The sequence below is a fragment of the Misgurnus anguillicaudatus genome, chromosome 19, assembly GCF_027580225.2.
Source record: "Misgurnus anguillicaudatus chromosome 19, ASM2758022v2, whole genome shotgun sequence".
In the NCBI taxonomy this organism is placed as follows: domain Eukaryota; kingdom Metazoa; phylum Chordata; class Actinopteri; order Cypriniformes; family Cobitidae; genus Misgurnus; species Misgurnus anguillicaudatus.
The window spans coordinates 49916510-49943982 of NC_073355.2; the positions used below are offsets into that span (position 1 = coordinate 49916510).

Consider the following 27473-nt stretch of genomic DNA (forward strand, 5'->3'; position numbering starts at 1 on the left):
TACAGTTTTTTGTTTGGTGCAGTGAACAGATCTCTTGTCTTTTTAGGGTCAAAATAGCATTACATAATTGTTTCATTTGCCATATGGTTAATTTTGTTTGCCAGTTTTGTTCTGCAGAGCATGATGAGTGTTATTAGATGTTGTTAAACAGCAAAAAAATTAATACCTCCAAATTGGTGTTATTGTTTGGTTTGCATCTTATTTCATGGATCAAACAAGACATATTGTTTTAACATAAATTACCTTCTCCGACATAATGGTCATATTAAAGCTTGGCAGGCTGCACAAGATAAAGAGGAGGGCCGCCTGTGGCCCCTGGCCCTCCAGTTGCCCATCTCTGATTTAAGGATTTTCAAATTTGCAATAATGTACATTTAAATCTATTTTATTGTTGGTTTTGATTGTTGGGTAAAGATAAGGTTTAGGCCGTTTGGGCCTTGGACCTTTCAGAGGCATATTGTCATGAATGTTCAAACACTTGTAAATAGTAATTATTTGAGGTATATTTACGTTATTTAAAATTATTTATTCTACCCGATTGGGTGCGATGTAGGTATTAAATTTCATTTGAAGTGGTATTAAAAAGGCCTTGAATTTAGGTTTGACAATCCTGGGGGTATCCTGGGGGTGATTCATTTTAGTGAGGTTCGGCCCCCAATGAGGGCATAATAACCATAAGCATAAGCACCAATAGCAGCAGGGCTGATCACTACACAGAATGATCACCGACACCTGTCATCTGATTACAGACCCTCTCAAGTGTACATTAAAGAGGGTGATATACGATTTCATATTTTCTTTTTGTATAGTGAGTTATTTAGCTGTTTCGCCTTGGACATTCTCGTGTGTGATTCACAGTCTATACATGTGTTTTAATTAACTTCTTTGTTAAAGTATATGATGTTGACTGCAAACTACAGCTTATATATAGTTTGTCACACGTTGATTAATATGAAGTGGATACTGTTTTAACCCTTATTGTAGTTAATGAGTCACAAGTGTTTTGTTTTAGACATATATTAAAGGTAATGGTTCAACTAAAGGACTGTTAAAAGCTGATTTATCAATATGAACTATTTACTGTCTTCATTAGAGATATGATGGAAGTGAAAGAGGAGAGTCAAGCTGAAGTGGATGAGAAACATCAGATTGTAAAAATAAACCATAATGTTTCACAGAAAGAAACTCTGAAGACAGAAGACATAAAGTGTGAAAATAGTTTCAGAGAAGATGAACGCCCTGAAGATCACAAGAGGACTCACAGTGAGAAGAAACCTTACCAGCACAAGAAAGCTCACATGGGAAAGCAACACGTGTGCCAGTACTGTAACAAGAGTTTCCCAGATACAACTAAACTTAAGATACACATGAGGTCTCACACTGGAGAGAAACCTTTCACATGTCATCTGTGTGGAAAGAGTTTCAGAACAAATACTACCCTTAAAATGCACATCAGGATTCACACTGGAGAGAAACCACACGTGTGCCATCAGTGTGGAAAGAGTTTTATAACTGCAGGTGAACTTAGGAAACACATGAGGACTCACACTGGAGAGAAACCTTTCACATGTCAACAATGTGGAAAGAGTTTCAGAAGAAAAGAGAGCCTTAACTTACATGTGAGGATTCACACTGGACAGAAACCATTTACGTGCAATCAGTGTGGAAAGAGTTTCGGAAGAAAAGCTCACCTTAACAACCATGTGATGATTCACACTGGAGAGAAACCATTCAAGTGCCACCAGTGTGGAAAGAGTTACACCTTTAAGACAATCCTTATCCGGCACATGATAGCTCACAGTGGGGAAAAGCCACACGCATGCCATCACTGTGACAAGAGGTTCACATTTACAAGTGGACTTAAGATACACATGAGGATTCACACTGGAGATAAAGCACATGTGTGCCATCAGTGTGGAAAGAGTTTTGCAACTGCAAGTAACCTTAACAGACATTTGAGAATTCACACTGGAGAGAAACCTTACACGTGTCAACAGTGTGGAAAGAGTTTCACCTGTCCATCGAACATTAACCGCCACATGAAAACTCACAGTGTGGAAAAGACACACGTGTGCCATCAGTGTGGAAAGAGTTTTGCAACTGCAAGTAACCTTAACAGACATTTGAAAATTCACACCAGAGAGAAACCTTACACTTGTCAACAGTGTGGAAAGAGTTTCATCTTTCCATCGGACCTTAACCGCCACATGAAAACTCACAGTGGGGAAAAGCTGCACACATGCCATCTAGGCATGTAACGATTCACTGAGCTCGCGATGTGATTCATGATACTGGTGTCACGATGCGATTTTTTTTTGTACAAAATGAGATTGAAGAAAGTTCAATGAAAAAGTTTCCTTTTATTTTATTCTCACTCTGCTGCACAATTCTGTCTGAAACTGAAACATCTTTGTCAAACAACAAAACTAAATTGGAATATTAAAATAAATCCCAAATAAAATAAATCTTTTCATATAAACAAACTTGCTGCACATTTCTTTTTGAAACTGAAACATCTTTGTCAAATAACAAAACTAAACTAAATATCAGCATGTCCACATTTTCTGGCAGAAGCTGAGATCTCTGCACATTCACAATGTCCCCTGCCGACGAAAAAACCCTTTCACTAGGGACAGAGGTGGCTGGTGTGGAGAGATATGCTTTTGCTATACTGGATAGCAGTGGGTATACCCTAGCATTCTCTTTCCACCACTTGAGTGGACAGCTTTTGAGGGAAATTGATGTTTCAGCTCTGTACTTAATCATTTCTGCATCAATCTGAGTGATGTGCTGTGCAACCTGGTTCATCAAAAGTCGTTCCAAGGAGATCTTCCAATGCTGTTTTCTTGGAAGGAGGTGGTTTCAGCTCTGTTCCTGCTCTGTCTGTCTGGTCAAGAGGCTGTTCTGCTGCAGGGGGGTAGTCTCAGCCTCAGACGTCACGCCCACAAACTGTTGGCTGAACGTCTGATGTTTATCGTACACTTTTCTGGAAACCCTGTGAGAATGTTAAAGTCGTCTTTGATTGGTTGAAAAAAACGGATTTCCAGGAGACGGGAGTGTTGCGATTAGTTTCGGTCCCTGGAAAACAAAGCTCTGACGTTCCATTGAGGAAGAGGATCAGTCGTGTTCACGTGGATAATAATGAGCAGTTATCATGATCAGCCAAACATTGGATTCGCAAAAATATGCAAAGTTCGCGACATCGACTCTCTAAAAGACGTCCAAGAGTTTTGCTTAAGGCAGTTAGTGGATTCAAAAAGTTCGGTTCTCCTGAATTGCTTGTATGTGTTAGACGGTGAAGAGATATGCTTCAAACAGACGTTTAACGGGAGCGTCTCATTGGTGTGACTGTTGATGAAGTGCACAACGTTGTCCTATGGTGAGTAATGTTGTTTATTTAGATGCTATTCGGTTGCGGCTGGTTATTTCAATAACTGACTTGTTGCCAGCCGGCTCGGTATTGTGGGGAGTCCGAAACGTGACGCTAGATTAAACAAACTGTGATTGGTTGTTTGACATGTCGGTCAAACAGCTCGTGGGCGGGCTTTGTCCAGAAAAAGCAGCGAAAAACACCAGACCTTCAGTATTGAAGGTCTGGCTACGCGAGACTAGCAGGGGGGTGACCACTGGCACCTTCTTTGCCCTCATCCTGCACAGAGGAATAGCCGAAATAAAAGTAAAAATCTAAGTACAACAGTGACAGGGGTTTAACATTGTTATAAAAACAAGATTTTTATATCATTTGTTATAATTTATTTGTATCATTACTCAGAGTTTACACAAACACATTTGGAAACACATTTAGAAAAATATGCCATAATAATAAACAAATTATTTAAAAACATCTATTTAGAGAAAGAGTAAAATAAATACAATAGGTTACCTTGTTCTGCAACACCAGTACAGCTTTCTCCTTCAGTCTGTGGAATACATCATCGCGTTGGTCTTTCTCTAGATGAGGCAGAGCCCGGAATCTGGGGTCTAATGCGGGGCACTCCAGCAGGTGGTTGTACTCTGAAGTGTATCTGTTGTGAAGGTTGTTCAGTATAGCTTTCTTTATGTTGCTCACAGTGGGGGAATCTTCTTTAGATGCCATGTTATGCTCGATCATATGCTTTAAGGGCACAATGAGAGACACAGTGGGGTTTTTTTCGTCACACAGCACAGTTGTGGCTGTTTTGAGTGGCTTTAAAAGGTTCACAATGTCCTCCGCATCACGGATGTCTGAGCCATCCAAAGTATCGATGTCACGGACATTTCGTCGAACGTCGTTGCTCAGAAGAGCTGCTGTTACAGCCGCTTGCTGTTCGAGGTAGCGTTTGATCATATCCAAACTGCTGTTCCAGCGCGTTGCGACATCGATGATTAACTTATGCGGTGGAAGCTCCAGTAGTATCTGTTTGGCTGCAAGCGCAGCTGTGGCTGTTGAGCTTCGGTGAAAGAAGGCAGCAATCGTCTTACTCTGCCCAACAAACGACTCACGCGGGGCACACTCAAACCCGCTTGGCTAGCTAAGTTCAAAGTGTGGGCAAAACACCTGACATGGGGTGCCAGCCCCGCCTCTCTGACAGCAACATCCATATTCGTGGCGTTGTCCATGACCACAGCAATTCCATGGTTGGCCTTTTGAAGCCCCCATTCACTCACAGCTGATTTTAAAACTTCAGCAATATTAGCTCCGGTATGCGTTTCGAACAATGGGCGAGTTTGGAGAACAAAATTAACCATCTCCCACTCACTGGTTTTCACATGGGCTGTGACCGTAAGATAACTCTGGGTAGCCCTGGAGGTCCAGTCATCGGTTGTAATTGATACACTATGTGCTTTTCTGAGGGTCTCAATTACCTTAGATTTAGTTTCCCTGTAAAGCGCTGGCATGACAGGCTGGCTAAAGTGGGGGCGTGAGGGGATGGTGTGTTTGGGCTCCAATTTGTTGACGAGTAGCTTAAATCCTTCATTTTCGATGACAGAAAACAGCCTCATATCTTTGGCCATGAAAACACAGATACACCTTGTGATCTCTTTGGCTCTCGCACTCGTCGCCGCGAGTGGGGCTGCAAATCTGCCGGTCAGTGTGGTTTGCCCCACTAACAGGTTTTTACGTACCAACGGCGGTGACTTGAGCTTCTCACTGTGGTGACGGTTTGTATGCTGCATCATGTTTGTTAATAAAATGAGTTTAAATGTGTGGTTTAGTGCAACTTTGATTGATATTAAGACACACACATTTTAAGATTGCTGTCCTCAAGAAGCATCAGCTCTTCTGAACCATGCTCTTATAAAGATATCTGATCAAGAGATGTTGCAATCCATAAGGCTGAAAAGGGATACAAAACAATCTCAAAATGTTTAGACCTCCATCAGTCTACACTTAGACAAATTGTCTTTAAATGGAGACAGTTAAATACTGTAGTTACCATTCCTAGAAGTGGGCACACAGTCAAGATGACTCCTTAAACACCATGCAGAATACTCAATGAAGTAAAGAAGAACCCACGAGTAACAGCCAAAGGCTTGAAGACATCATTGGAACTGGCACACAGCTCTGTTCCTGAGTCTACCATATGCAAGTCTTTGGACAGGCACGGTGTCTATGACAGTACACCACGGAGGAAGCCGCTGCTCTCCCGAAAAACATTGCTGTGAGCCTGAAGTTTGCAAAAGAGCACCTTGGCAAACCCCAGTGCTACTGGGAAAATATTTTATGGATTGATGAAACAAAAGTTGAATTTTTTGGGAAAAATGTTATGGCGCAAAATGGGCACAGCTTACCAGCATCAAAACATCACGCCAACAGTGAAGTATGGTGGAGGGAACATCATGATTTGGGATTGCTTTGCTGCCTCATGGCCTGGACCACTTGCCATCATCGAGGGTAAAATAAATTAAGTTAAAAATAACCTACAGGATAATGTCAGGGTGGCTGTCCACCAGTTTAAGCTCAGTAGAAGTTAGTTGATGCAACAGGACAATGACCTTAAGCATTGTAGTAAATCCAACACAGACTGGCTTAAGAAAAACAAAATGCGCCATTTGGAGTGGCCTAGTCAAAGCCCAGACCTTAACCTGTGGAATGACCTCAAGAGAGCGGTTCACACCAGACATCCTGCAAATGTGTCTGAGTTAAATCGGTTTTGTAAAGGGGAATGAGCAAAAAATGCTTCTGAACGATGCGCAGGTCTGATTCAGAACTACTGAAAGCGCTTGCTTGAAGTATTTGCTGCCAAATGAGGCTCAACAAGCTGTTTAATCCAAGGGTTCACTTACATTTTCCTCCAGCACTATGAATGTTTAATGGGGGTTCTCGAAAAAGATACAAGAAAACTAGAATTATTTGTGTGTTGTCACCTTATGCACATTGTGTTTGTCTATTGTTGTGACCTAGATGAAAATCAGATAACATTTTATGGCAAATCACAGAAGAAAATCAGTTTATTACTAGGGGTTCACATACTTTTTCTTGCCACTGTATAATAAATGGTTGTGTTTTATATCATGTTTCATTTTGTAATAAATACATTAATCAGTGTGCGTGTTACCTGAACAACATTCATATTTTCAAGCAAGCACCTTTCACACTCAAGCAAGGTTTTTGCAATTTATGTTTTGTTTTATTGCAAAATAAATTAAAATAATATTTATAAAACATCCCCAAAATAGCCTCTGACCTCATTGTTTATTCAGTTACAACAGCCAATACGTTTATATTTAGTTTTTGACGTTCTGTTTATCTAAGACGTTCTGTATATTAAAATAAAAGAGTTTGGTTGTAGTATGGTACATAGCTGCACGTATTGGTGAGACTGAATGACGACCTCAAGTAGGTAGCCTACTATTTATTTGCTATATAACCATTTAATGATAAATATGCACAGTAATTAAGGAAAATATTTGGTGTTCTGAATTATCTAATGGTAGGGTATTTGATGCTGTATTTCATGCAATCGGGCCATCTCCTCCTCCGCTCCCTTGATAAAGACAGCGCTGATTAAATATTTATTATAAATTTTGATTCAAGATTGGATTTTAAATAATTTTAACTCCCTACAAGCTCAAATAACATTTCTAAATTTTACATGTTACACTGTGGATTAGGGAACATCTCCATAACCTTGTGCTAATGTTAGGGGAACGTTTTCCCAACATTACGCTAACATTCCCTTAATATACCGCCCTTAAGGGCTCGTTATAGTCGTGCGTAGGTCCTACGGCGTAGGTTCCGCGTCGGTTTTCATTTATACTTTTGCGTCCTCCTCCGCGTCGACGTGCAAACACACCAGCAAACTGCTGGTAGGCAGTATCCACGCGTGTTACCACAGTAGCAGCGCGACCGTCAGAGAAGAAGAAGCTTGGCAAGTTAACCCACAAACGAAGAAGAAACAAGACCAGCAATGATGGAAGTAAATAAACAGCGACTTTTGTTGCAGTTTGAGTTAAATCACTCCTCAACTTGGCTCATCTTTGTTTTCACCGTCACAAACGGAAATACCTATGACGCAGTTTTTTTACCTGACGGGAGGGGTTCTGGTGGACCAATCACAGCGTAGCTACAGCGTAGAACCTACGCACGACTATAAATCGCCCTTTAGTCACAAATCCAAGGCCAGGTTCTCGACATTGATGTTTTATTTCTCCAGCATGCAAACATAAAAAACATAGAACTACACAAGACAACATACCACAATCAATCATACATTTATAAACACAAGCACAGGTTAATCATTATTAAAATAATGACCAAACAAACCACAACATACCACTTTTACCTGCTTGTAAACCAAGAGAGGATGTTACAAGTTTTTAAAGTGCCCATATTATGACTGCTTTTCCACAAGTTAAATAGATGTATGAGTTCCATAAAACATGTTTCAAAAGTTGTTTGCTCGAAATAGCTTGTAGGAAAAGATTGTTACCGATATCTAGTAGCCTCTGTTTCAGTGCATTTCAGTTTGTGCCGTTTTGAGGTCGTCATTACATATTTATGAGCTGCTGCTCCTTTGGCCACGCCCCACTACTAACGTCATGTGCCCGTGCGCGTGCTCAGTGGTATCGTAAGCAGTACAGACCACACTGTGTTATTTTTATATATTATTATTAACGGTTTATGTTGCCAACAGACAAATCAAGCAAAAAAGTATCACTAATAAGTACACTCCTGGAGAAGAAACTCATGACACACAATGATTCCAGAGTAAATTGTGATGTAGCAGTCTCAACAATACACTCTTTTTCCCTGGACAATGCTAACATATTCCCGTTATAAAACATTTTCAAACGCATTATTTTTCGCAAATGACAGAAATTTAGACCCCCCGGGGGATGTATACTGCTTGTTGGCCGTGTGCTGCTAATTGCTAGAGGCTAGCGGGAGGTCCGGACCATATCTTGGGACAGTGATAGAGACTCGGGGTTACGTTAGCCTCGGCCAGATGAAATGAGGGGGCAGGCCGGATTTGGCCCGCAGGCCTTGAGTTTGACACCCCTGCTCTAGGCAGAGGACATTCAGAAACGTTTATCTCACTCAAAACAGCATGGATGGATTTTTTTCCAAGTTTGTATGCGTGTGGGAGCATCAGAGACACAAATGAACACCCCAAAACCCAGAAAAAGTCAGTTTTTCTTAATATGGGCACTGAACACAAAACAATATAAACTTGAGGTAACTTTTGTACGCATGAGACACAATAAAGCATGCTTTGCCTCAAACAGGTAGCTTACCTCCTGTAGCCTCACAAGATAATTCATTAGGTTCACCAAACATTTAACAGGAAGTGACATAAGTAGATGCATGATGGGAGATTGAGTCCATCTAAAACATTCCAATGTCAGTCATTAAAATAAATATCACTACAGTCTCAATACAAGATCATCATCAACTTCATATAAATATGTACATTACAATAATCTATTAAATAAGATAAATTATTATTTTAATTGTGCAAAATATGCAAGGCTGAGATAAATGGGTGGAAACCGTTACACTTCTGTAGCTACAGCCACACTTAATGTTCCCATAACATTGTATTTTATAAAATGTATAAATAACCTATTACTTAAACACAATATATGACTTAAAACAGATATTGATTGACAGATAAATAAACATTTACTTTACAGATCTTACCACAGCAACAATATTTAATATAACTAATTTATATTTTTGACATAAATAGTCAAAATCATGTATGAAATCCTAAGTTAAAGCCATACTTTACATCTAGTCTAAGTTCATTGACACACATCGAATGTTCAAAATCTATCAAAATTCTTTCATTAGGAAAACAAACTGAAATAGACCAAAATGTCCAGTCTACGATGACAACAAAACGCATACATTTCCTCATACGCGATAAGAGTCTTCAGTTCCATCATCAACGCAAATAAACAAATGTGATCTGTAGCATATAAAAGTACTCACCTAATCGCGGTAGTTCGTCATACAGGAACTTTAATCTCAAGTAGATTTTTGCACGTGAGTTTTACTATAGACTTGACCTGAACGAGCTGATGATGTCACAGAACCGCCAAAATTAGTAAACTGCTGCGCCAAAAGAATTACGAACGATCGAGTGATAAATAAACTTACAATAGTGTATACCTATCGTATAACCATCTTATATCATTTTATCTACTATGTACCATACTACAACCAAACTCTTTTATTTTAATATACAGAACGTCTTAGATAAACAGAACGTCAAAAACTAAATATAAACGTATTGGCTGTTGTAATTGAATAAACAATGAGGTCAGAGGCTATTTTGGGGATGTTTTATAAATATTATTTTGTTTCATAGTATTATGTTTTATATTATTACGTTTAATATAATAATGCTGTAATCTGATTTAAATTTTAAATATACTTTTTTACCGTTGTAGAGATCAGTGCTCTCGTTTGCTCCTCCCCCTACCTGCTGCATTCAACAGCGAGGAAGAAACGGAGTAGCCCATAGGCTACCGACAGCAAAGAAACGTCATGGTACAGAGCTCCTCCCCCTGTCCGCCATGTTGGCAGGATTCCGGCGGCAAAATATTATTGTTTACGTGTGTTGTTAGCTTGGTAGAAGAGGAGGTTTTCGCAATTCCACACTGTTTTACCATGCCTGGAAGTCACTGCTGCGTAAAAAACTGTTCCAGTACAACACACGATGCATATGGAAAACATAGGAAGAACGGAACACAGTTTTTTAGATTACCCAAATGGAGACAGCATCAGGGAGAGCAAATCTCTGACCTGACGAGGAGACGCCGGATTGCTTGGTTGGCTGCAATAAGAAGAAAGGACTTTACTTTCGATTTCACCCCCCAGTCGATGAGAGTGTGTTCTTTGCATTTTCACTCAGGTACGTTCTCTAAAAATGTCTTTATGTTGTTGTCTCTTAAAGCTACGAAGTGTAGGTTACCTAATGTTGTTGCAAACACTGAAGTGCTTGAAGTTGCTGCCTAGATAACTATCTAACAGACTGTTGCTTGCCTCTTCAAAAATGCTCTATGACAAACCAAGTTAAAGGGATATTTCACTTTGAAATGGGGATTCTGTCATCATTTACTCGTCCTCGTGTTGTTTTAAACCTGTATGAATTTCTTTTTCTGATGAACACAAAAGAAGATATTTTGAGAAATGATGGTTAACACAGCAGATAGTGGCCATTGACTTCCATAGTAGGAATTTAAAAAAATATGATGGAATTTAATGGGTACCGTCAACTGTGTGCTTACCATCATTTATCAAAATATTTTTTTCATCATTTATCACAATACTTTCTAAATATTTTTTCCTACTATGGAAGTTAATGGGCACTATATGCTGTGTGTTTACCATCATTTCTCAAAATATCTTCTTTTGTGTTCATCAGAAAAAAGAAATTCGTGCAGGTTTGGAACAACATTGGGGTGAGTTGTTGATGACAGACTTTTCGTTTTTGGGTGAGCTATCCCTTGACCTAAAAAGTAGTTGAGATTCTGCTCATGACACTATGCTACCTTGTTGGTGGAATATTGTCACTGTAGTGTGTTTGTCTCTGTCTCTTTGTTTTGTACACCAGTGGTTCCCAACCTTTTTTTTGTCTTGTGTACCCCTGAGCCCTTTTGTCATACCATGAGTAGTGATACTCTCTCAGGCTTTATCTTTATTTTGCATGTGTTATGCGGTGGATTGCCAGTGTAAAGCATTGATTATCTAATTATTCTGTTATAGGTAAACCATTATATGAGAATATGACATTACTAAATAGTTGAGATGTTGTGAGATGTCATTAGGCACCTTGTTGCCAGTTTAAAGCATTGATTACATAGATTTTTCATAATCTAATTATTCTGTTGTAGGTAAACCATCATTTGAGATGTTGGAGAACCACCCTGACTGGACACCATCCCTGCGGTTAGGCTACAATGATGTTAAAAAAACAGATGGAGCAAGAAATCAGCGGCAAGTGAAGCGCAGGACCCAGAAGCGGCCGCCACCGCCAGTCCAAGACCACCAGCAGCCGCCATCGCCAGCCCAGGACCACCAGCAGCCGCCATCGCCAGCCCAGGACCACCAGCAGCCGCCATTGCCAGCCCAGGACCACCAGCAGCCGCCATTGCCAGCCCAGGACCACCAGCAGCAGCCATCGCCAGCCCAGGACCACCAGCAGCAGTCGCCATCACCGCCAACTCAGGAAATGGAATGTGGACTCTGCACATCTAGACGAGATGTTATCAACAATCTTTTGGAAGAAAACAGAGAGCTGAAGCGGGAGCTTGATGAGTACCGGATGAATGAGAACTTTCTGGGTGGTGATGATAACACAGTGAAGTATTACACGGGGCTTCCAAACTTTGCATTGTTCCAAACACTTCTACACACCCTCACTCCATATCTGCCTCAATGTAGGATGAAGAAGCTCTCACCCTTCCAGCTTGTCCTATTGACTTTAATGCGCCTCAGACTAGACCTTCCAATACAGCACCTCAGCCATCTGTTTAGAGTACATAGGACAACAATTGCCGATGCCTTTCACCATACCCTTGGAGTGATGTACGCACAGCTGTGTCCATTGGTGCACTGGCCAAGCAGGGAATGCTTATTGACCAGTATGCCACACCAGTTTGTGGAATCGTTTGGGAACAATGTGGCTGCCATTGTGGACTGCTTCGAGGTGTTCATTGAGAAACCCTCAAATGTACTGGCAAGGGCACAGACTTTCTCTCGCCACAAACATGCATACACCATGAAATACCTAATTGTGATCACGCCCCAGGGTGTCATTTCCTTCACATCGAACGGGTGGGGTGGGCGCACAAGTGACAAGCATATAACTGAGCAAAGTGGTTTCCTGAACAAACTGTTACCAGGTGACATTGTGCTGGCAGATAGGGGCTTTAATATAAGAGAAAGTGTGGGTATGATGTGTGCAGAAGTCAAAATACCTACATTCACAAGGGGTCGTGCACAGCTGGAGGCGAAAGATGTTGAGGAGACTAGGGCCATAGCACATCTCAGAATTCACGTTGACAGGGTGATTGGTGTTGTGCGCAACAAATTCAAATTCTTACACTCAACTGTACCTGTGCACATGCTTGTCAAATGTGAGGGTGAAAACCTAATGCCTTTAGATAAGATTGTCACTGTTTGCTGTGCCTTAACAAACATGTGCAAAAGTGTTGTTTGAGTGCCTTGTTAACTATTGTGAATTGTTAACTATTGTTATTCGCTGGCACTACCCAAGCTGGCTATGTACTCCGGTAAGCGAGTTGCTGCAACCTTGTTTTAATTCAACAGATTTATTGACATCCCATTCTAGCAGGCAAATACAGTGCTTTGTGTTAGTGCAAGTGTGTGTGTGGTTTTCTGTAAAGAAAGAAATACAGCATATGTAAATATAACCTGTTCATAACAAATACAAATATACAGATTAATGATTACTAAGTAACTACTCACTCTGCGGTATAATAATTATATGCAATAAATAATTGCTATACAACAACTAAACAATACTGAGTAGTAATGGAAATTACTATCCAATGAAGTAAAGAATGCAATTATATCTATTGGCCACAAGATATCCGTCTAAGACCACAAATGAACATATCGTCAATATGCAGGTGCAACAGTCACGTGATAGACTAGTGGCGCGAACGGCACAATGAAATGCGCTTCAACACTTAAAGGAACAGTATGTAAGAAATGTATATCAATTAATCATAAAATGGCTTTGCCAAATACTTGTATCACTGACAACAGTAGTCTGGCCAGGATATTGTCATTTAAAAAGTAGAGTTGGAGCCCTCAACTGATGTTTATGTTGTCATGTTGTGTATTGGCCACCAGTTGTGTGATTGCATTACCAGTTTTAGCCACAAGTTTTGTGATTGTAATACCAGTTTTGGCCAGAATCCTACATACTGTTTCTTTAATCAGCAAATACCACTGCGGGTGCAAAAACTGAACTAATCCTAAACAGGATTATAAATAACAAATGTACAACATGTTACTAACATGCATAAATCAAGGAATTAACTATTGTTTCTACATTATATATTAACAGCAAGTTATTATCATTGCAGAAGACGTGAGCATGCTGAACTATAATTAAGAGAAACACTATTATGTTAACTAGACAAATAAAGACACATGCAATACCATCATTGACATAATATTGTGCACTTACATTCTCAATATCGCACACGGCAATACAACAGAAAGTATACAAATAACATGCAACTTAGGAGCAGCTGTAATCGTGTCTGCAGCGAACTATAAAGTAAAATGGAGAAATTGCGCATGTGTACAAATGCGTGAGTCTAAGGAGTGACGTCAGCTCATCAGTCCAGCAGGGAGTTTTCCACAATTATTTTTTTATATCTCTGAAATAAATGCTTGAAACAACTTGATATGGCTTACATAAGATTTGGGATGAGGCAAAGTTTCCATCCTCCTGGAAGCATGGAATAATAGCTCCAGTAGGTAAACCGTGTTAAGGTAAATCAAACCCAACTGGTTGCTTTGACTTCCAATTTGTGTAAACTGATTATATACAGACTAAACTATGTTCTGGAAAATAATGGACTTATGTCACCATACCAAAGTGTATTTCATGCAAGGCGGAATACAATGGATGCGGTGTTAATCCTGGAAGCTGATATCAGGAAAGCTCAAGTAAATAAAGAAGTTCTGGTTCTCTCTGATGTTAAATATGATATGCTTTGGAATGAGGGTCTACTAATAAAACCTAAATTAATGGGAATCAGAGGGAAGATGTATAACTGGATTATGGACTTTCTTCTTGAAAGAACAATACAAGTCAGGGTAGGAGTTGATTTTTTCAAGACATATAAGTTAGATATTGACACACCTCAAGGAAGTGTATGCAGTCCAGTGTAATTTAATATAATAATAAATAATGTTTTTAATAATATTAAAGGTATTATAGGAAGGGCATTATTTGCAGTTGATGAGGCAATTTAAAAAAGAGGATGTATTATTAATTGTGTGTCAAAAACGTTACAAGAATCAGTGGAAGCTGTTGAAGCATGGGCAGATCATTGGGGCAAACATTGTCAGTAGCTAGAAATCAAGTTATTTGCTGTACAAAAAAGAAAAGAATACCAGTTGTTAAACTGAAATGATAAAAACAGGACCTAGAGCAAGTTTCAGCAATTAAATACGTTGGACTAGTATGGATGGATCAAAGACTGACTTTTGCAATTCATGCTAAAAAGTATTAAGATGTTTATCAGGGTTTGAATAGGAAGCTTGCAGAACATCAGAATATATTCTGAAAAGAATATACTGTACATTAATTAGGTCAAGTCGAAATTTTGTAAGTATTATCTATGGATTTACTTACTACTTGAAAAGATTAATTCAAGCTCTAATACTTTGTTGTTCTGCCTTCAAAACATCTCCCATTCCAGCCCTGCAGGTTGAACTTGGAGAAGCTCCTATTTGCCTGCAAAGCTTTAAGTTTATAGACCAGTTCAAATGATGTAAACAACACTGTTCCAGAAACACTTCCTGTTACAGTTTGTGACAGTTATTTTTTTATTTCACATATATTATTATCTTTAAGATGTTTGTTTAACTTCAGTTAATTCAGGTTTATATGTTCTGTTGGTTTATTTTATCCCAACGTTTATCTAGTATCAAAAAACGGAAACAGGAAGTGCTTCTGGACCAGTGTTGTTTACATCTTTTGAAATGGTCTATATGAACTACTGGGTTAATATAAAATGGCATAAAGAACATTATTGCACGCAGCAGTTTTAGATTAAAGCTATACATCATGGTTGCACATATATACAGATGGTTATAAAGATCCTGCCTCTGGAAGAACTACTTTTGCTGTGCATACCCTTACATTTCAATGTGATTTCAGCAACAACAAAAAAGATAATGTGTCTGTGTATAAAGCAGAACTTATTGTCATTTTGGTAGCACTTTGTTGGGTGGAGGATGTAAAACCTAGGTTATCTGTTCTGATTCATATGATGCAGCACTTTCAAGCCTTGTAAGTGGACTAAAATCAACTAGGCAATATATTATTTATGATATTCTTGCAAGCTTATTGAGAAATAGGAATACAAGTCTTATTATGTTTCTGTGTGTCCCTGCTTATGTGTGAGTGGAGGCCAATGGAGTGGCTGACAAACTAGCTAAGCATGCTTTAAATCGTGCATATGTTGACATACAAGTGGCTCTTAGTATAAATGGCAAGAAGCATGGAATATTGATAGCAAGAGCAGACATCTTAATAGCATTTATCTACTTGTTGGAAATGGAAATTGACAAATTGGGCATAAAAACTTAAAATATACAAAGCTTTTTGGAATGCAATTTAGAGCAATGGAAGAAGTATAGAGATATTATACAATTTTTTAAGAAATCGGGTTATGTGGGATAATTTAGTGATTTTTTCCTTGCATGTCTGTGCTCCACATTCCAGTTCAGTAGGTGGCGGTAGTGCACCATAAGTTGGTTTACCAACCGCCATAAAACTCCAGAAGAAGATGATTCGAATCAAAAGACTCGTAAAGGGTTTGAAGCCTCGCGAATCATTGTTTAAAGCGATCGTCACTAGAGCCTGATGTCTTCATCCACGTGTAAATGCATCGGTGTACACTGAAATAATTAATTCGTATTCGATTATTTTATTGGTTTGTCAACAGAAGACAGGATTTCTTAATACGCTAACCGTTAGCAGTGAGATGAAGTTGAAAATCTGACCCGGACTCACTGTTGTCTCTGGAGCAGGGATCATTGTCCGGACAGCGTCATAAACATCTCCTGATTCATACAGTTGTGTACTTTGAGGTAATGTCCAGCACGTTTAATACCAATATTATTAAATGTTTTTATCCATGTATTATGAACCAGTGTAATGTGGAGACCGAATTTTGTGAAATTATTTTCTATATAAATGCGATTTATAGTTCAGTGCTTATATATGTTTTTTCCTCTTCATGACACATTTTTCACTGATGCGACTTTTTATCTTGAAAATACAGTACTCTATTTTTTTTCTCTGGCCATATCATTTCACTTTGACGTGTAACTAACTTTTATTCAAAACCTTAATCCCCCAATCAAAAATTTATTCAAATTTTTGAAAATTGAAAAAAAAAGTAAAATCACCCAGGTTTACACCAAACATGGATTCGGGTCTCTGAATCGCAACACCCCTATAACAGTCAATCTTAGCATAACACGAGGGTCAACATTAGAAACAAGCTCATTATCTGTCATAAATAAACTAAAGAAGTGAAACATGAATAAGTCTGAAACAAATTGTGAATGTTTTACTGACATTAAATGTTTTAATGCCTCTTTTTTCACCTTTAGTTTACACCCATAGAGTGAAAGTGATTGAGATCTTCAGTGAAGCTCCTCCTACAACAATCCACCAATTAATGCTGGAGTCAAAGACACAGAGAAATCACTCCATGTGTGACAACTGAAATCTTCATGACATAATGTTGATGCTGGTGAAAGAGGAGCTTGAGAAGATGACAGATCCACAACCATGCAGAATAAAGGATGAAGATACTGAGGAACAAATAGGTTGGTGTCTATTTTATAATCATTATTATTGATGGTTGAGGAATAATCATAAAAACATTAAGAAACATGAGGGGAAAATAAACTAAAATCCATGAGATGATAACTTTCTGCATCTATAATAGATTCAGTAGAATTAGATTGAAACATCAGGTAAATAGTTTTATGCAATACTACATTTACATTTATTCGTTTTGCTGACGCTTTTATCCAAAGCGACTTACAATTGCTATATATGTCAGAGGTCGCACGCCTCTGGAGCAACTAGGGGTTTAGTGTCTTGCTCAGGGACACAATGGTGTGTCACCGGTGTCTTATCCACTGCGCCATCACCACTCTTACAGTTAAACCTCATGTTGTGTTCATGCCATTATTTTCTTTTACCCAAAGAAGTAGTTAATCTTACTGCATCGTAATGCAATTTATCTCCCCACCTTGGTGGACTTTTGGTGTTCCCAGTCAAAACGATCTCTCTTTATTTGGTATGTAGGGTTGGGAACTGCGAACCAGTTCTGAATAAGTAATTTTTAAGTTTCGATTCTAAAAGCGGTTTCGATGTGATACACGGGCAAAGCACTGGGAGCGGTCACTTTAAACAGGCATGCCTTACCTCAAAATATTAATTACCTTGAGCCACTGCTTACAGTCATGCAACCAAATAAATGCAGCTTACCACAGAAAAACTTGCATTGCTGAGGTAAGCATTTGTATACTTCGTGCCAAGCATATCTAAAAGAAAGTCAAAAATGGATTCTGTTGATGGTACAGTGCGACCTGCGGTGATGTGCACGTCACAAACTATGAAAAATATAAACTACAGTCTCGCCCAGTTTGTGTGAACGCAAACGGCCAGCAGACTGTTAAGATATTTTCTCTTGGTCAAGGTTGTGAAAAAGTATCAATATGCACTAAGTAGTACACCATCAGAACGTGTTTTCAGTGTGGCTGGAGACATAAACCCAAAAAGGTTCCTCACTTGAACTGTGTGTTGTTTCACGGATATAAGTTATAAAATAAACTTGCAGATAGATACCGATCCCGTGGATGCTCTGGTGCTCGAATCGAGCACCCAATGAAATGGCCACGATATTGCTCAATTTCTTAACATTGGCTTGACATTTCATGTTTGAAACCATGCGGAAAACGTGACCGTGCCACTTTCCTCTTCAAAGCATTTGGGGGCTCAGAGCATCTGTCTTTGCTAAGTAACCTAAGCATTGCTTGATGTTGTGACGAGCACCCACCGTCTGAAAAGAAATCGGTGCCTATGAACAAGCATGTTTGTTAAGAAATATATATATATGATCCTCAATTACATTTTTATATTTCAAAATGTATGCATTTTATATAAACCTATATGCATCAATGCGAGCATTCTTAGATTATCATTTTATGGGTGCTCAGCCTCCAATCAAGGTATAATAAAAAAGAATACATAAATCAAACAAAAAATTTGAATCAAATTTTGAATCAGAGGCAAACTCCGCTTCTTGTGGGAGGGGCAAGTGCTATGCGGTTGTCTGTTTGCAAGATGACTGATGTTGATTGTGCATTTATCGAAAGAGTTACCAGTTTGTATGTGGTAACCTTACTATAGGGGGAAATAAGCAGCGCGGGTCAATAAACGTCATGTGACTCAAAAGTGAAGTGTGTATTACAGCTTACCAGGTTGCCCGATGTCCTCACTGACACTCGTTCAAGCGAGGTCCTTTTTATTCCTGTCTCATCTATTGAAATAAGAACTTGTGTCGTATAGCTCTGGGTGACTGCTTATGGACAATAACAAGCGTTGGTTGAATGAGTGACTCCGGGCGGGGCTGCCACCACAGCAGCAAGCAGGCTCCTGATTGGTTAACGGTAGTTTGAGAGTCGACAGGAAAGTAGAGGGTGGAGAGAGAGGGGTATGGGATCGGCAAAGGACCTCGAGCCATGATTTGAACTCGGGTAGCCGGAAGTGCGTTTGCCCCATATGTCGGAGCACTGCCCACTACACCATCAGCTCCGACGGAATATAAGTTTTTAATATTACCGTTTCTTGGTCACAAGGTGCAGTTTTAAGATGAGTTCAGTCGATAATATATATGTATAATATTGAAATCTGCAGTTGATTATTAAAGAGAGCACCTATTTGAACATTTGCATAGAAAGAGACCCAGACGCACCAACTGAGGTCATTGTTCACCTTCCCCATAGACCTGATCTGGGCTACATCCCTGGTTTTGTTGTTTCTGTTTGATGAGCAAAAATGAGATCAAACCAGCCGTATTTGTTGTCATGAAACTATTTCTTGTTTTTTATTCATATTTAGTGTTTTTTGTGTTGTTATTGTTTTGGCACGGCTTTCCCATTTAATCTTAACGCGCTATGAGCACTTGCTTTATTACTGGACTTTGTTTCTGTCAGTACCACATAAAACAGAATAATTAAGTGTTTTCTATTGTAAACAGTTTTTTTTATAAGTCAGAGATGTTTTTGTGTGCTGCTTATAAATATCAGTGGTGATTTCTCACAACATGTTTTAATAGTCACATCACATGAAAATGAATGATCAAGCGTCCCAATATAAGAGCCATTATCCTTACCTGCAGTTCCAAACTGTGTTTTTGCATCCTTTTAATGGGAGAGAAGAGACGCGTAAACCAATCCAGAGAAAATTATTATTTTCATTGCTTTATTTCAAGTGTATGTTGGTGACGAGATTTCACTGCTGATCTTGGATGGGCTTAGGGCATTAGGGCTGTCAGTCTTCCTCTATTATCCTATTCGAATTTCATTCATTATTTTTTTTAAATTCGATTTATAATCGATTATTTAATGCTCAAATTTGACTTATTAATATTTACTATACCTATCTACACACGTTGTAAAAACGGGCTTATGCATTGCCAATGCCACTATGAGCTTGTATAGTTGACTTGTTTTAAATTATGTCCACTAGAAGACATTGCAGTATTACTAATAAACATGTCATTGTTTAATAACAGGTGATAGCTTTCTTGCTCATTAATGATTAAGCTTAGACACAAAATTAACAAAGTTGTCAACTTTAATGAAAAATTTCATTATCAACGCAGTTCTCTTTGTTCACGTAGATCGCATCATTAGTTATACAATACTTACACACAACACACACCAGAGATGTTCACAAGTCTCTGAGCTCGAGTCCGAGTCAAATCTGAAGTCTTTGACCTCGAGTCCAAGTCAAGTCTGAAGTCTTTGAGCTTGAGTCCAAGTCAAGTCTGAAGTCTCTGGGCTCGAGTCCAAGTCAAGTCTCAAGTCTCGTTGTAACAAATAAAACTCTAATAACAAAAAGAAATTATAAACATTTATAAAAAAAACAAAGTTGCACATTAAGTAAGGTCAGTGGTGTAGTCTAGATTTTTGTAGTGAGTATACTGTGATTTTTCCCTCTCACCCTTATGCTCACTTGTCCCAGCGCAACGCACCACCACACTCACAAATGCATACAGTATGGATCTTCATGTAACAGAGCATTCTGAAAGTGTACTCATAAACACATAAACTGAATGTGTTATCAACATGTCAGTTTATTATAAGAAAAAAAAAGAGTTTAACAGCCAATGGGTTTACAGCTGGGGAAACTGGACTGATTTTTAGACTGGTTTAGTGTTAATTAACATCTAACTCGGGGCCAAAACTTACTCAACTGTTAATTAAAATTAAATAAACTGTTTACAATCTTCAATCCGTGGCTAACACATGCATTGAAGAAGAAAAATATGCACTCTTTCAATAGCTATTATCTGACAACTATTGATAACATTACCATGTGTAATTTAATGGTGTAAATGTTTTTAATTAATACACATTTAAGATTACCATGAATTAACTCTAATTTGCATAGTCATTGATATAAAAAGCTTCTTTTTTTGCATATAATACAAGCATTGTCTAAAAGGCGAAAATAGGCTTTTACTTAATTATTATTACAAGACCATCATGTAGCCTAATATTAGACACCCAAACCAAAGTGAAGAAAATGATCTTTAATTTGCAAGTCTGAACGGAACATCGCAGACATGAAGATCATCAAGATCATATACATCTTGAACGTAGATAGATATATAAATGAACACAGAGAAGGGAAGTTTAACACTGTGAAGCACAAGCAAACATGCTGAAGGCAGCTAAAAACCCTCAGGATATAATCACGGGCTTATTTTATTGCACTTGAAACCTTATCTATTAAACTGGACTTATGATTTAAATGTTGTTTTCTCACATGTGCGTTGTTAACTCTCCGATTTCATGTTGAAGCACTGCTCCACTCGTTCACTTCTCCAGATGGACAATTCCTGTTTGTTTACAGTGTCGCGTGAGCAGCTACACTGCAGGTTCGAGTTCATTTGGCGCTAAGCAGACCTCTTGGTGATGTCAAAGTATCGCGAGAGCGATTCAAAGCAGATTTCTCCATGTGATAACTGAAATCCCTCTCGCGGTACTTTGTTGTCACTTGCCTGTGGGTTCTTGTGGTGCCACTGCCACAGCAGTCTGCTCCCCAGTCACTCTAGATCCGCTATAGTATTAATTTGATTTCATACGCCGATCGGATCGCGCAGTTCGGCAAGTACAGTATGACACAAAGTAGCGCAGCTCTGGACCTGACTGGAGCTGGACCGGATACACTGAACCGCATGTGCGTACAGAAATCTGCTCACTTGAGCGCCTTTTTGCGGTTAAATTGTTTAACCATTTAAACAATTGCAAGCCTTAGAAACACGTTAATGATAAACTTACCCTATTTAAATTGCATATTAATCCGCAAATCACATGCGAGCCGAACCGCGGATCCGTCACAGCACTACCCAAAGCTTTAGATGTATGCCACAGCAGCGGCTGCCTGCAGGTACAGTCGACATGTATGTTCGCGCCGCGGCCGCGCGCGCGGAGCAGATACGTCACGTGTTACGTTGTGGGCAGGTTGTAGGTAACGGAGGGAGCTATGACAGCGAGCTCATCAGACGTTTCCTAAAAATAAACATTGTTCACGAGTCGCGGAGCTCGAGTCCGAGTCGAGTCTGAAGTCTTTGAGGGTCGAGTCTCAAGTCGAGTCTGAAGTCACTGTGTGTGCGACTTAAGTCGCACTCGAGTCCGAGTCTCAAACTCGAGTCCCCATCTCTGACACACACACCCCCTGGCCTCCAATTTCACTATTGTTTTTTCATCTAAACACACCTTAGAGGAAGTGTGAAGTATTTTGTCACTGGTCCAAAAGACAAACTTATCCAACCAAATTGGCATTAAAGACTTTCCCAAACGTCGTCCATAGGACTGAGAGCGGTTTTCTCCTGACACTGTCCTCTTTACCTTGGCTGCTCCGTTAACCTCATAACCTTCCTCCGCAGTCTCTATCAGCTTCGCTTTCTCTTTCTCACGTACCTCCTGCTGCTGGTCTTGTTTCAAATGAATTAGCCGATGGAAATGCGGGTCGAGGTAGCTAGCGGTATTTAACAGCATAAATGCGTTAGATAGTGAACACATAAAAAATATTTTTAAATCTATTTTTTTTATCCAATTCGAATAGTAGTTTTAACATTCGATTAGTATTATTTTTTTATATTCAAATTATATTCGATTACTGAAATTCGTTTCAACAGCCCTATAGGGCATAGGGATAATTCAAGACAAATAATGCTCTATTCCAGACAGGCTAGCTATTGCGGCATAAGTATATTTACAAGATGAGTTAAAGACAAATACTTTGCACCTTCTTCCAGCCTATGATGAAATCATTAGGTAAAATTTGCAACGTTTTAATATTTGTTTTTAGTAATGTAGCTTAAGCCCCCTAAAAATGGCCTAACAATGCCCATAGTGAGCAACACTGCAAATGTTTGACATATTTAAAGCTGCGGCCGGCAACTTTTATGATCATATTTTTTGATCATATTCACTGAAACCAACACTATGCTCCAATAGAACAAAATAAATTAGACAGTTTAAGAAAAAAACCTGCGCTTCTAGCTCCACCTAGAGCATGTTATTTGTTTTGCAAAAATCCACTGCTCCCAGTTCATTTGGACCAATCAGCGCAGGGCTGTGTTAAATTTGCCTGTCAATCACAGTTCCTGCACGGGCCACAGATCCCCCTAGTGTGCGTTACAATATCACATGCATCCGCCTGAAGTTCACAAGTGTGTTGGATTGAACTTTCACTAACAAACTTCCAAATCCTCGGTTAACCATCAGAGCTGGAAAAACCACCAATGAAAAGAAGGAAACAAAGATCGTGCCGGTAATAAAACTAGGATCAATATCGGACCGGCATTTGAAATGTGGAGGAATCTACGAGATTTTAAAGGGTTCAAGCTAGATGCAGAGCTTGCCACATTTCTTCTCGACAGGTAATTGTGCTTATCAACCACTGATTGTATTTCTGAGTGTTATGTAAGTAATCGAAGTATTCTTGCTAAGAATGCGTTCACTAATACTGGTGCACATGCACTGACGAGGACGAGCTCGAAGGGAAGATGCTCAGTGGTAGTGGGGGAGGTGCATACAAATTGTAAACATTTGAAATCAGCTCAATCCTCCAGAGTTGCTGACCGCAGCTTTAAGATTACCAAAATTATTCACAGATAATGCTGTTTTCACTAAAATATTGAGGTGCATAAGCTCAGATTAATGAGGCCTATAATAAATTAGTTCAAAACAGAAATACAAAACCAGTCCTAACTGAAAGAAAACAAGTTGACAAAAAGATAGAATCCAATGTTTGGTGATATTTAAAACACCAGAAGTGTTGTAGGGTTTTGAACACAGCACAAGAGTTAAACTACAAGAGCAGAAATTGACAATAGAAATGACATGATGTACTTCACATTAAAAATAACATGAATACATGACATCTCAAATGTGTTTTGTCACTCTGGTTTATCAATATGAACTAATTACTGTCTTCATTTTAGGTATGATTGAAGTGAAAGAGGAGAGTCAAGCTGAAGTGGATGAGAAACATCAGATTTTAAAAATAAACCATAATGTTTCACAGAAAGAAACTCTGAGGACAGAAGACATACACGTAAAGTGTGAAAATAGTTTCAGTGAAGATGAACGCCCTGCAGATCACAAGAGGACTCACAGTGAGGAGAAACCTTTCACATGTCAACAATGTGGAAAGAGTTTTAAAAGAAACGTTCACCTTAAAGCACACATGAGGATTCACACTGGAGAGAAACCACATCCATGCCATCATTGTGACAAGAGTTTCCCAGATACAAGTAAACTTAAGATACACATGAGGTCTCACACTGGAGAGAAACCTTACACTTGTCATCAATGTGGAAAGAGTTTCTCTGTTGAAGGAAACCTTAAGATTCATGAAAGAATTCACACTGGAGAGAAACCATTCACGTGCCATGAGTGTGAAAAATGTTTCAGATGTAAGAGTAGCCTTAAAACACACATGAGAATTCACAAAGGAGAGAAACCTCACGTGTGTTTTCAGTGTGGAAAGAGTTTCACTTATAAACATGGACTTGAGATTCACATGAGAATTCACACTGGGGAGAAACCTTTCATATGTTTTCAGTGTGAAAAGAGTTTCACAAGTAAAAGTAATCTTAAGACACACATGACAGTTCACAGTGAAGAGAAACCGTTCACATGCCATCAGTGTGGAAAGAGTTTCTCTATTGAAAGGAACCTTAAGATACATGCAATAATTCACACTGGAGAGAAACCATTTGTGTGCCATGAGTGTGGAAAGAGTTTCACCTTTCAATCGGCCCTTATACGGCATATGAAAATTCACAGTGGGGAAAAGCCACACGCATGCCATCATTTTGACAAGAGTTCAACTCAACTTGAGATGCACATGAGGTCCGAGAAATCTTACATATATCTTCAGTGTGAAAAAAAGTTTCACAAGTGAAGACTCTCTTAAGAGACACATGATAACTCACACCCGAGAGAAACTGTTCATTTGTCATCAGTGTGGAAAGAGTTTTACAAAGAAATGTGACCTGCACATGTGAGAATTCACACCGGAGAGAAGCCGTACGTGTGTTATCACTGTGGAAAGAGTTTCAGGACAAAAACAAACCTTAAAGGCGGAGTCCACGATGTTTGAAAAACGCTTTGGAAAAGAAGACGGGCCGACTACCAAAACACACTTATAGCCAATCAAATCAAATCAAATGCCGGGTTGCGTATGTGTGGGGCGGGTCTATCAACAGAAGGTCCAGATACTATTGGGGTAGGGGCGTGTTTGTTTAGGTGATTTCAAATATCAACATTGGCTTTCAAACATCATGGACTCCACCTTTAATGTACATTTAATTACTCGCACTGGAGAGATACCGTTCACATTAGGGCTGGGTATCCATTCAGATGTTCCAGATCGATTCGATTTCGACTCACAAGCTATCAATTCGATTCCGGTTTTCGATTCAATTTTTAAATCTGGTTCTCGGGTAGGTTTTTATACTCGATTCTCGATTCAACTCAATGAATATAGATTTAATACAGATACTATATTAATAAAAAAGAACAGTGAACAGCAGTTTACAAGTGTGTAATTAATAAAAAAATTAAAAGCCACAACACTAACGTTGAAGAAGACTAGTAATTAGATTAAAGTTAATCTTACTTTCAATGTTTGTGGAAATAAATAGTAACGAAAAAAAAAAATCGATTCTGCTCTTTGAGAATCGATTTTATTAGACCACGTTTTAAAAAACGATTAATCGAAAAATCGATTTTTTTTTTGCCCAGCCCTAGTTCACATGCCATGAGTGTAAAAAGAGTTTCAAAACAAAAGCTGCCCTTAACACACACATGAGAAATGGCATTTCGTGTCAAAGGCAGTGGAGCTTAAAACCTGCAAAATATTCAAAATATTACTCTTTCTGCTCTGCCCTTCAGCATCTGATGGTCAACCATGAAATATTCTTTTTGGATATTTTTTTTACTGGCTTTTTTTGTCCCCTCGGTTTATTTCTCTTTATTATTCATAATATGAATTGGCACCAAGAGCTGCTCTGGTGCCAATTTTTAAGACATTTGCCAAGTTAGGTGTGCGGTTATCAGAAATTAATGCATACCCATGGAACATTTGTCAGCCAATCAGAATACACCATTCAACAGACCCATGGTATAATTTGTTATTATTGTTTTAACTGATGTTAAAGTTAAGTTTCATAACTTAAATCACATATATTTTCTATATAATCTTAACACTGAATCACTGCCTTTGTACTTTAACTAGATTTTTTTTCTCGTTTACTTCATGTTGTAGAAAAGTTTTGTACTTTTAAAATAAATGGTTGTGTTTAATATCATATTTCATTTTGTAATTAAAGCTAATCAGTGTATGCACGTGTTACCTTAAACACACATTCACTCTATCACAAATCACCTGTAAATGTGTGTACTGTAAGTGAATCAGCCTCATAATCCACCCTGTACACACACGCGCACATTTTTAATCATAAATAGTCAGTGCAGATCATCACATAAAAAGCTGACCAATTATTCGTTTGTGAGCTATATGCACCCGACCAATAAACGCAAGCAATTGGTGCTATCTTCCAGCATTATAATCATGCAGGATTAAACATTAGGGGTGTAACAACCCACCAATGGCACGGTTTGGATCGGTTTACGGTTTTGAAGCTGCAGTTCAGTTCGGTTTGCTGTGGGGTTATGGTTCATGCAGGGTTCGTATGGTCCTGGAAAAGTCATGGAATTTTTCCAAAGAATACATTTTAAGCTCAGTAAAATATAAAATGTTAATTTTAATCAGGTAATCTTGCGATCAGACACGTCGAGAGAATGCTCCCTCAGGGCTCCCAAAGCAGAATGAATCCCCACACTACTCGTTGGGTTATCTTGACTTATAGGGAGAACAAAATATATTTAAATGCTTTTGCATTCTCTCACAGATTTGTTTGGGTAATTATGGTGTATGTAATCCAAACATTGGGTATTTGAGTTGCGTTTATGTGCACAAACCCTGTTCATGTTGTTTCAAAGACAGCACATCACACATGATCAGATTTTCAACTGTAGAGAGACTCGACTGTAAATGCTCGCAAAATCTCGTGAGACTTCAGAATAGGCATGGCGGACAATAAGCAGGAAGAAATTTCAATGACACAGTGTTTGGAATGATTTTCACAGAAAATTCAAGGGTAAAAAAGAGTTTGGGTGAATTCGTGCAGACAGCTGTTCACATCAACTTCACTTTGTGCTGTGCCATGACTGCTTCTGTCTTCCATCATCTCGCTTTTTGATTGGATATTGTTTCATTTCACGTGATAATCTCAAGAGCGTGCCTGCGTTTGTCCTTAAAGTCTTTAAAGTACTCCATATACGTTTCTACTGTAAACAGCATTAAAATGGAATAACTTAGTCAACAAACAGCCACAAAACCAACTGCAAAGTGCTCGTGGTTGTCAACTATAATGCACAC

General features: G+C 38.8%; 4 protein-coding genes and 1 pseudogene across 5 annotated transcripts in view; 4 read left to right on the forward strand and 1 right to left on the reverse strand.

Annotated features, from left to right (window-relative positions):
- Positions 1-27473, forward strand: part of LOC141350776 (uncharacterized) — a 381966-nt pseudogene that overhangs the window by 335297 nt on the left and 19196 nt on the right.
- LOC129422537 (uncharacterized) overlaps positions 1-27473 on the forward strand; it is a 681876-nt gene that overhangs the window by 33747 nt on the left and 620656 nt on the right. The gene's annotated exons all lie outside the window — the stretch shown is intronic.
- Positions 1-27473, forward strand: part of LOC129422743 (uncharacterized) — a 177576-nt gene that overhangs the window by 9187 nt on the left and 140916 nt on the right. The gene's annotated exons all lie outside the window — the stretch shown is intronic.
- LOC129426397 (uncharacterized) lies at positions 1071-26335 on the forward strand. The gene is made up of 3 exons (XM_073856618.1): positions 1071-2220; positions 11736-11740; positions 24147-26335. Exons 1-3 carry the CDS (start codon positions 1098-1100, stop codon positions 24930-24932), a joined length of 1914 nt encoding a protein of 637 aa, XP_073712719.1. The 5' UTR covers positions 1071-1097; the 3' UTR covers positions 24933-26335.
- On the reverse strand, positions 3599-4576 carry LOC141351269 (E3 SUMO-protein ligase ZBED1-like). The gene is made up of 2 exons (XM_073857932.1): positions 3884-4576; positions 3599-3649 (listed from the first exon to the last, which is right to left on the reverse strand). Exons 1-2 carry the CDS (start codon positions 4325-4327, stop codon positions 3599-3601), a joined length of 495 nt encoding a protein of 164 aa, XP_073714033.1. The 5' UTR covers positions 4328-4576.

Bases quoted from the DNA above. Each gene is read 5' to 3' on its own strand.
- LOC129426397 (XM_073856618.1), top strand. From the start codon at position 1,098: ATGATGGAAGTGAAAGAGGAGAGTCAAGCTGAAGTGGATGAGAAACAT.
- LOC141351269 (XM_073857932.1), bottom strand. From the start codon at position 4,327: ATGATCAAACGCTACCTCGAACAGCAAGCGGCTGTAACAGCAGCTCTT. The intron at 3,650-3,883 runs GTAACCTATTGT...TCCTCTGTGCAG, and splicing joins TACTGGTGTTGCAGAACAAG to GATGAGGGCAAAGAAGGTGC.